We start from the raw sequence: 10,773 nt of genomic DNA, 5'->3' as shown, positions 1-10,773 counted from the left end.
ATAGTATCATTTCCTGTTCCGCACAATCCCGGACCCCCCTTTACTTAAACACTGGGTACGTCGTCAACCAGTTTTATGCACCAACGTTTGTGCTATAAAGTTTTCCTTCTCTTCACAGACTGAAAGTTTGCGCGAGAGTCGATGCTCTCTCTCCACTGCTTTCGAGGAGCGGGGACCAAAAAGGCAACCGCCTCCCGTTGAATCCGTCGCCCTTCAACGTTATTCCAAAGCGTCATGTCAGGTCACCGGGCTATGTTGTCTCTCGAGGGGAATATCGATTGGAACTGAGGGCAGAGGAGTGGGGGAGGAGTGGAGCGGTGGGTGGAGCTGCTGGAAAAGGCAGTCCGAGGTTCAGCATGCTGACACGGTGGGGAAGGGGGGGGTGCCCAGATGGGGAAACCAGAAATGAGAACAGAGGAGGTTGCATATTGTGTGGACGACTGGAGGCCAGTGTTGTGCTTGGGCACGGGGGACAGAGGGGTGGGGTGGGAGGGTGGATGTGGAAGGTTGGGGCGGTTGGAGTGCTGGAGCGAGCCGAGCCAGACCGGCTAACCCTCGTCCTCGGTCTCCTCCACCAGTCTCTCCTCGAACACTTTGTCCGGTAGCCTGAAGCACTCCTCGAAGAAGTTGACCAGGGACTGGCTGAGGTGCTGCCGTGTCGCCTCGCTGTGGATGAAGTGGCCTTCGTCCGGGTAGATCTGAGACAGAAGAAGAGAAAATGTCCAGCAACTATGGGATGGCAGGGTATATGCAGGAATGCTGAAGTTAAATTCAATACCTTTTAAGACCTTTTCAATATATTTTAAGACCTCAACACCACTTTCTTCACATCAGCTATAGGGGTGTATATCACAAGTTTCATTACGATACGATATATAGATTCTTAGGACATTACGATATTTGCTGATATCATAAAGTGCCATGATACGATTTTGATTTAATTCAGGGGTCTGCGATCGCTATGAGACAATATGCCCATTTAACACAAACAACTAAAAAATTATGCCTCATCAAATGGCGACTAAGACTTTGACTACTTTGTAAGGTCCTTAATTTTCCCTAAATTGAATGACGAATGAACTTTTAATACTTTTCAAGACCCCGCGGATACCCTGGGATGGGACCAATGACCATAATGACCAATGACCGTATTTCTCAGGCACAAATCTTATCTTTCTAGCAATGACACTAGAATTAAAAATGTCATTACAAAGTGCAAATAAACCCATTTGGGTGGAGAGCTTTTGAAGTTGTGATGGGCAAGTGGTCTCATTTGTGACAGCAGAATGAAATGAAGCTAATATTACGATACATTTTTCAGACGTCTTAGTAGGTGTTGTCTTTTCCGGGTTTTTCTAACTGTCATGGTCGGATTGGTTAGTAGCCATGTTTGTCACATGTTTTAGCGGATGATTGGCTATGGGCCTGACTTGAGGGCGGGGCCAACCTCACCGTCAGGGGTAATTTCCAGCAGGAAGTGATCAGAGCATGCCACGCGGACGCCGAGTTAAACTGGACCCCAAACCAAAGACAATGGCCTAACTAACGACTAACTATGGACGGTGTAACCATGAACTTAGTCTCTTCCCAGACTCAAATATTACGTTGAATCGCTGCGCTCCGCATACTACAAAAATTAGTCTGTGCCACTTCACAGGCCCTGCTGCTGTTTTGATGGCGGAACTATTGAATGATTGACAGGTCGTAGCACCAATGAGAGAGTGGTTCATTTTCAAAAGTCAATAGAGTCAGGTTGGCTGGGCGCGCCTGATCACTAAAGTTGTTCATGATTGGTGACCCCAGGATTCCGGGGGAACCAATCACTGGCCAGGATTCTGACATCAGTTTGGAGCTAGACATGTCCCAGACCCAGAGAGATCTGCAGCCTGCAGTAACGTGTATCAGCGTAATCAGCGTAAGAACTCTCATGGGTCTGGCGTTGAGACTACCGTGAACTAAACCCCCGTAGATATTCTTCAGTGTATGTTACGTGTGTCAGTCGTGTCGTCTGTCAGGTTGCCTTTAGGTAACCGTCCTCTCCGCGTTGTGGAGTCGCATTCGCACCACACCAGCTGCATGGATGGAGCAGCTGGCCTAGTGAACCACCCGTGTCAGAGGGGGAAGACCACCACCCGGGGGAAATACTTTGCCCTCTCTGATAAGTCATGGCTACTATGCTGACATTTGCTCAAGCACACTTGCCAATTGTCCGGCTAACCGGCTGGTAGCTATTCGAGGCCCTAGACAAAAGACACTGAGCTAATGTTCAACTTATGAATTTAATTAACCACTAGCTGGGGCACTGTGACACTAACAGAGTTATAAATGTTTTCATGTGTCAATCCAAAACCGGTTTAGGGTTGAACTCCCTGTGCATGATGTAAACCTACAAAAGAGCAGGAGTGTGTGTGTGTGTGTGTGTGTGTGTGTGTGGTCTGTACACTATGCATGAGTATAATCACATGTGCAAAAGTGTGTGTGAAGTAATCTATCAAGCGGTCAGTAATAATAAGCTACAATGATTGCTGCGGCACTGTTCATTGTATCTTAATTGGATTAGTCATGGTGTTAATGCAGGCCGCTTAAGAAGGTCTCATAATGTCATGATGTGGATTGAAGGCATTGTGAGGGCTAATCCTCCTGTTGCTGGAGGATCCTGCTGGGATACAAGAGCTCCCAAAAGGTTGGAAAAGCACTGAACCACTAAAAGAAAGCAAGCACAGAACATGGTGTCCAGCATGTGTAATTATACTGGGGTGAAGGCAAGGCAGAACCACTTACCTGTAAGGTGTAGTTTGCTTTTTCATTGATAAGCTGTGCAATGAACTTTGCTGTATGCTGGAAATGGACCTTTTCTGGGAGAATAGAGCAAATATACATGCCAAAATATCAAATATTGTACAGGCGTTCTTCTCATGAAAGCACAAAGAAATGGTACAGTATATATTATGCAGAAGAGTGCTACGCACACCAAGTCCTTGTAGTGGTGCTGGTCCACGGGAGAACAAACTGAGGTTTTTTAGTCTCATGAGAGACAGAGATGTAGCCGCACACACTATAGTCAAAGTGCCAATATTTATTGAGGACACAGAGAAAAGGAAACCAACGTTTCGGCAGCAAGCTGCCTTCTTCAGGGTATATACCCAATATCAATAAATATTGGCACTTTGACTATAGTGTGTGCGGCTACATCTCTGTCTCTCATGAGACTAAAAAACCACAGTATATATTATAACAGGGGTTTTCAAAGTCTGAGACTGTGGGCCTCCCCCAAGACAAAGCTTGGAAAAAGGCGACTCCTCGCTAAATTCCTGTTTGCCTATGGGATCATAATTATGTTGTTTGATCCCCATTAGACACACTCAACAATTGAGTCAAGATAGCCTGATATTGCTGTTTGACATTCTTCAGACTACACCAAATATCTATAAAAATAAAATAAAAAGTCTGTCGGAAGGCATTTATTTGTTTGTGACTCTGGGAAAGTTCGCAAAACTGCCAGATTCCCCAAAACTACTGTATTTCTGAACTATCTCTTTAACCAAATCACACACATTTAGGCTATTCTATGAGATCTCCTTTTAATAACTAATGTAATATTTTTTAACTTCCATTCACTGAGCCTCCCTCTTTGAAAACTTCTGTCTTATAACGTTTTAAGAAGTGTCTTACCATCAGCTGTTGGATGAACAATGAGAAACTTCTTGTCCATAAACTGGGATGCTCTGTGTGCTACATTTGCCATCTGAGGAGTCATTACAACACGGCAACAAATTAGGTGACTTTTGATACAACGTTAATGACCATGATTGGAAGTTGAATGATAGCTACAGTAATGTAATCAAAACGTACTGTGTATGCCCTTGGATCAGGTTTGGGCAGTCCAAGATATCTCTCTGAAAATGCCGAGGCTGGAGGGAAAGATAATGAATACTTTGCATTGACATAAACATGAACTTTATATCACCATTCGTCTGACTGATAATGCCGTTTCATTGGTGCGGTAAATGAATTCTGACAGCCTGGCACTTTTGATAAAGTACTCAGTCAAGGCTCTTTCACAGGTTGTTGGTTCTTTTCTATATTTAAATATATTCATCAAATCTCCATATTCCTTTGTCTAGAAACTGTTGCGGACAATCTTCATTTGCAATTCCAAACTTCTACAGTGTCACAAAGTGAGAGAAACCAAACGGATGGCAAATCAGACTGTGCCTTAATTTACACTTCCCTGACTCAGTGTGCCTACAGCTAAGAAAAGCACAGTCTCTCTCTCTCTCTCTCTCTCTCTCTTACACGCACACACACACACACACACACACACACACACACACACACACACACACACACACACACACACACACACGCACAGATGTCTTTCCTGAGGTGTGGCTGGTGTAGTTAACATTGACATAGTGTTTGTCTTGCACCATTGTGTTTGAGTTGGAGGTGTGTCTGTTCCATAGCACTAATAAGGGGCCCTAGCTCATCTGTCTCAGCCATATTTTCACATAATCTCAATATCTCTCCCTCACATATACTGTATGAGACAGCTCATCGCTATAGAGGCACAAGCTGTTTTTTCATCTAGAAGGTGTTATATTGACTGGGTCTTACATAGACACAGTCTTTTTCCTTCTATCTGATTGCCTTCTGACAACATGGTTTGCTGCCTGAATGATTATGCAAAGTTAGGATTATTTACTTATTACCATGCAGCAGAGACTAGCTTTATTTTTTTTACGTGTGAATAAACATACATTAAAATTGCATTGCACGCACGCACACACACACACGCACGTGACGCACATGCACACACACTTTACCATATAATTCGAAGTCGGTGATGGGCGAGAGGACAGCTCCGCATTTTACTGGGGATTCCTCAGCGCTGATTAACAGGCTGGTCACGTAGCCTCCATACACCTGAGACACAACAACACGTTCATATTCATATCACAGAGCCTGAGACACAACAACACGTTCATATTATATCGCAGAGCCTGAGGAACTGCAGCCTTACTGTCAAGAGGCTCATTTGTATGGACTTCAAGGAAGAGTTTTAACATCACATGGTTTATATGAGGTTTCAGCAGCCTCTTCACTGTAATTACTGAATATTGCATTGTTGCCCGTATGTTACGCAATGTTGGGGAAGCTACTTTGAAAGAACAGCTGAAAAGGATAGCGGTTACTTTACACTGGGAGAACCTCAACTAGAGCAAAGCTACCCTCAGTTTTGTTTTGTTTGAACTAAATTCACTTTATTAAAAAGGAGTTCAAACTATATGCACATGGAAAAATCCCACAAAAAAATGCATTTTAACCACTTGATACCTCCAATTTCGTTATGTGACGCTGTTTCAGAAAGGAACGGAGATACCGCGGAACATTATGGGGCTACAGAAGTTAGAGCAGAAACTAGAGTCTGAGCCTAAATGCACAGCAAATACCCTATGCCTATCTGGGTTAAGGAAAAAGTGCAAGCTTGTAGGCTACTGTTCCTCATTTCAAAAGTTTTTTTTCCCCTGTGAAAATCTGTCTTTACTGTCAGAATTTAAAAAATGAACAAAACAAAACCTTACCTTTCCAAAAGCTCCAATTCTGGTTTTGTCAACATAAGGCTCTTTTGAGATAATACTGCAAAGAATCAACATTGGTTATGGTTAGGAAAACCATTTCCACTTTCACTTTTGTATACACTGTGACGACCCTCCCACTCTCCTGGCCCTGTTTTGCAGGAGCCTGGTGGTTGGGGTCGTTAGGCTAATTGCATGCACCTGGACCCAGTATGCTCAGTGGGAGGGTCGTCACAACACCACCTCACAATAGACCAAATCAGCGGGATGTTTACATTTACTTCCGGGTACCCCTGAGGTCCACACATTATAATGGCGGTGGACGGCACAAACTGACGTGTTGAAGACAAAAACAGACAAAGAAGACAAAAATGGTTCGTCCGTGTTGTGTTGTTGTTTAATATCATTCATAACAACACTTTCACTAACGACCAGACTAGCTAATTTACCTGTTGGACCACCAGACCAGAGTAGACTTGACGCTAAATTAAATTAACGTGGCGTCAGTAGCTCTGTTTGTAACGTTAACGTAACCTCGCGTCACCAGGCTCTTCTACGTTAATGAGTCTGCAAAACAGCGAGTTTGACAGACAAACAAACGTTATTAGCTAGCTAACACTACATAAAACAAACACAGAAGAAAGGCTAGATACGTCGGACAAGCATGTTTACCAACCGTTTAACCAATTAAATTGAAAGTAGTCGGCCGAAAACAACGAGAGGGTTTGACAGCATTTATTTGACAACACGCACATTTAAACCTGCCGCCTTCCCCAAGTGGTACCCGGAAGTAAATTTGTTTACATGGTGACGTCACGGTGATTTGGTCTATAGCAAATGTACTTTTCATGAATATTGACATACAAGATAATACAAGGAGTTTATAACAAGTCTATGGTTGTTAGTCTATGTGCTGGTAACCTTGGGTGAGTGTCTAGAAAGCCTATAAAGAATCAAGGCTAGGTGAGAGGGGCTATGTCATTCAATTTAGCGAGAAAGCACCTTCCATCATGTCATGTTTTGTTGAAATTCAGAGGGTTCAACAGTGAATTCTGTCATTCTATTTAATCATATGAATTTCAATAAGACAACATGAAAGTGTCCCGGCCCGTCTACCTGAGTGCCTCCATCTGATCACGCTCCTCGAACACACCCAGTTTCTTCTGGATCCGGTGCAGGAGGTTGGTGCCCTGGAAGCCGCTGCCTCGCCCGTCGAAACGCACCACGATGGCCCCGAAGCTGCTCACCAGCACCGTGGTCCAGTCCAGGCGAAACCGCTCTGACACCATCTGGCCACCGGGGGTGCCATCGCTGCACACACAATTAGAATAACAAGAAATAAATATGGGGTAAGTGTGCCTTGTCATTATGTGTTCCGGTTTGCCTGAAATAGGCTTTTCAATGATGTTGCAGTGCGTTCGGGGGTGTACCTCACTTGCTTTGGATATAGAGGAAAGCAGTAGGAGGTGAAAATAAAGCTAAATGTGCCACATTTGGCTACGTTGTCATTTCATCTCCGGGGCCCTGGGGTGGCTTTATGGATTCTGGTTGCCTTAGCCTCAGGATAGATAATAATAATAAGGCTGACAGCTCATCAAGATGAGTGACAGGTGTTGGGGCGTGAACTTGACCAACTGAGGGTCAGGAGGGCGGGACTAGCAGTACTATTCCAGCCTTGAGGTGAAAAGTTAGCTTTAACCCAAAAGAATAATGTGGCAAAGTGTTCACAGATAATTATGCAGCTGTAATTACCTCCACAGAATGTAATCAAATCTAAAAGGAATGAAGGTTTGGGGTGTTTTTTGTTGTTTTTTTAAAGAAAAAGTGTAGACAATGTAAAAAAAGATCAGATTCTAAATGTCCTCTTCCTAGACTTATGCTGCAGAATAAAATATAGTTAGGTTGAGAGGAATGCTAATGAAAGAGGGAGCAGAGGACAGGGTATAACATTTCTCATTTGCAGTTTAATTATTATCCTGCCTGTGGAGGATATTAATATGCCTGATTAAAGCTCTGCCTGGGGGAGAGACTCTCTTTGTTGATGAGGACCAACATGGCCTCACATAACTTGGTGTGAAGTGTGGACAAGCATCAAGAGACACACAATTGTGTGTGTGTGTGTGTGTGTGTGTGTGTGTGTGTGTGTGTGTGTGTGTGTGTGTGTGCGTGTGCGCGTGTGTGTGTGTGTGTGTGTGTGTTTGTGTGTGTGCGTGTGCGTGTGCGTGTGCGTGCATGTACAAAGGTGTGTGAGCGAAGGTGCTGATACATACACAAGCAGGAGCAGTGGGTAGTGCGCTGTGTCTGTAAAGCCGGCAGGTTTGAGGATCTGCATCGTCAACGCTACAAGACAACAACATGACAGAACAACTGTTTTACAAAACACAATGAAAAAAAAAACTTCCCAAAACCCACCTCCTCCTTAGCCCTCATTCACTCAAGACACACTATGACATATTATTACCTCCGCCAAGGAGGTTATGTTTCTGGTGCCGTTTGTCTGTCTGTCTTCCGAGGAGTGAAGTAGAAGCAGCCAAAATTATGTGTTTCCAAATGATATAATATAAAAGTATAGCCTTGTACAGTATTATCCCTTTGTATTGTATGCGAGCGTCTGGCCTGTTGTTTCTTGTACTCTGTGTGTTTTAGTATCAACTGTTTAAATCTGTAAGTTGTCAGTGTTTCTCTGCAGCAGTCTCACCAAGAGCAATTCCTGTATATTTACTGTACTTGACATCACAGTGAGTGTGACTCTGGTAATCAGACAGAACATACTATAGTCTTCGATGTAGATCTCCTTGTACTCCACCCTGGGCATCTGCATGGAGTCCAGGATCAGCCTCAGGTTCTCATTGGCCTCCAGATCAAGCACTCCTGCAATCACAGTAGAAATCCAACAATCAACCACTCAATCGTCCGGTTAGTGTACAGTTTGCAAGTCACTATTCAGTTAGGACTGGGCTAAGAGTGAGAGCGATGCATGATGGGATATACAGTAGAGAGAAGATGACGTCTTTGGCAACATCTTTGGCTCTAATGCCGTGGGTCAATATTAGCTCTCAATCGCAAATCAAGGTTGTGCTGAAAGGACGGAGAGTACTGCCAGCAGAGATTGTATTTGAATTGCACACATTTTAATTTGTCATGCTCATAACCTGTTGAATTAAAAAAATATGTATATATATTTTTTGATTGACTGATTCATTTGGATGCAATGACTTGAAATTGTATGTGAAATTGCATGTGATAATTCTTGAATTTAACTTTTGACTATAGCTTAAAATTAAGAAGTTTAAGAATAGGCTTGGAGAGTTGTGCACAGCTACATGTAGAAGTGCATGCTAGAGAGTAGCTCAATAGAATCTGTCCTTCCAAACATTCATTAAGAACTCGAACAAATCCAAAAACAGACAGACACACTGCAGTCGATACTGTGAACAGGATTTTCTGAGGCAAACTTGACGCCTGGAGAGCTTGTAAGGGGAACTGAACAGCTGTTGAATAATAGTTCAATGATGTTCAGCATGTCTTCATTTATAATTAGACGTTTATGTTTTCTTGTGTTCAGACATAGGTTTATAGATGTTTGTTATTTACCTTGACAGTTAGACGTGTCAACCAGTTGCTTTTCAGCAACTGGCGCTGTGCCCAGCTGAGCCGCCAGTTCTGCCAGGCCGGCCACGCCCACTATGACGTGTTGTGGCCGGACCGACAGACCCAACAGCCCCGCCGGGCGCACCGTGCGTCCCGCCGTCCGTTGTTCTCTGGAGTATACTGGTATACTGAGCAACATCATACCCAGCTGTCAGTGCGACTGCTTCTGAAGAAGACGAGAGTGACTGGTCGAAACTGTCAAGGTAAATAACAAACATCTATAAACCTATGTCTGAACACAAGAAAACATAAACGTCTAGCTGTTGAATACGTTTGTTTGTGTGAGACTAGTAAAAATCTATGGTTGCCATGACGCCTGAGGTGAAGCGGGATATATAAGAGCATTGCATGTTGGGCAGTTTGTTTGGTCAAGAGGCAGCAGAAAGGAGGGAAATCAACACCAGAAGCCTGCCAAGGCCTCCAGTAACTGACCAAGATAACCTGATAGTCTTGTGTAACTGACCGAGATAACCTGGCAGCATTGTGTAACTGAGTCCAGTTAAAGCTTCTGAAAGGAAGGAAAGCAAGAACAGAAGTTAAGAGAGTTACACAACAATGTGTGTGTGTGTGTGTGTGTGTGTGTGTGTGTGTGTGTGTGTGTGTGTGTGTGTGTGTGTGTGTGATGTGTGTATGTGTGTGTGTGTGTGCGTGTGTACGTGTGTACGTGTGTGATGTGTGTTCCTTTCCATTGCATCAGTAGCTGAGTGAGAAGTTAGAAATCACACCCAGGTGTTGATGTAAGCAGTGCAGGTTAATAACATAGGCCTAGACCCCCTATCTTGCGCAGGTCAGCCCCTCCTCCCCCGCCCCCCTCTCCATATGCATAGGCTACTCCTGATTGGTCTTTGTGTTACAAACAAAATTGTGCTACAAATGGACACACATGTCACATATAGAAGCAGCTGCACCACTTGAAAAAATACAAGATGCAATGGTACCCAAGTTAATATATAAGATGGATGAAGTAAAAAGCGAGAGAGCTGGGAATCCCCCAGGGCCCAAGGGCCCCCAAATCACTAAGGGCTCTATCTTCCCAACGGCGGTAATTTTGCATTAGCGCCCGTTTTGCGCTGGAATAGCGCCGAGCAAAGCCCTAATTGTGGGCGTTTCATAAAACCACAGCGTCACGTCAGCAGCTTCCTCCTTCACTGAGAGGGACTAGAGTGAGAGAGAGAGAGAGAGAGAGAGAGAAAGAGGGAGAGATAAAAGATAGCCTAGATGGGGAGAGAGAGAGATGTGAGGCTGTCATGGATAGAAATCAAATAACATGCTGATGCCCACCTGTGAATCACCTGTGTATTATTGCCATTTCACACGCTGAAAAAGGGCTGCTGCCCAAACGACTCTCTTCTATCTCCTCTGCGGTAATATACTGCATGCGTAATTACGCAGCATACTGAGAGCCGCGATGAGTGATGCTGCTCTATTTGAAGAAGTAGAATTTCGTTCCACTAGCACACATTTTATTAATCAGCTATTTTCTATTCGTTTCTATTAATATATATACATCGAATCCCACCAATTTAGTCTGTCATTTATTTTC

The 10,773-nt window shown here is 43.9% G+C and overlaps 1 protein-coding gene across 1 annotated transcript in view; it reads right to left on the bottom strand.

Moving 5' to 3' along the window:
* Positions 1-548: 548 nt before the first annotated feature.
* The window catches only part of LOC310795380 (A-type potassium channel modulatory protein DPP6-like), a gene marked incomplete at both ends in the record, with an annotated part of 310,720 nt that continues 300,495 nt past the window's right edge, over positions 549-10,773 (bottom strand). The window contains 9 exons of the mRNA XM_083657412.1: positions 549-698; positions 2,782-2,855; positions 3,673-3,745; positions 3,853-3,911; positions 4,827-4,926; positions 5,586-5,640; positions 6,696-6,890; positions 7,850-7,919; positions 8,352-8,450. Coding sequence (XP_083513538.1) covers positions 549-698; positions 2,782-2,855; positions 3,673-3,745; positions 3,853-3,911; positions 4,827-4,926; positions 5,586-5,640; positions 6,696-6,890; positions 7,850-7,919; positions 8,352-8,450 — 875 coding nt within the window. The remainder of the gene's footprint in view (positions 699-2,781; positions 2,856-3,672; positions 3,746-3,852; positions 3,912-4,826; positions 4,927-5,585; positions 5,641-6,695; positions 6,891-7,849; positions 7,920-8,351; positions 8,451-10,773) is intronic.

This window comes from Poromitra crassiceps (assembly GCF_964638095.1).
Source record: "Poromitra crassiceps genome assembly, chromosome: 2".
Lineage (NCBI taxonomy): Eukaryota > Metazoa > Chordata > Actinopteri > Beryciformes > Melamphaidae > Poromitra > Poromitra crassiceps.
This window is presented reverse-complemented; position numbering and strand designations above follow the sequence as displayed.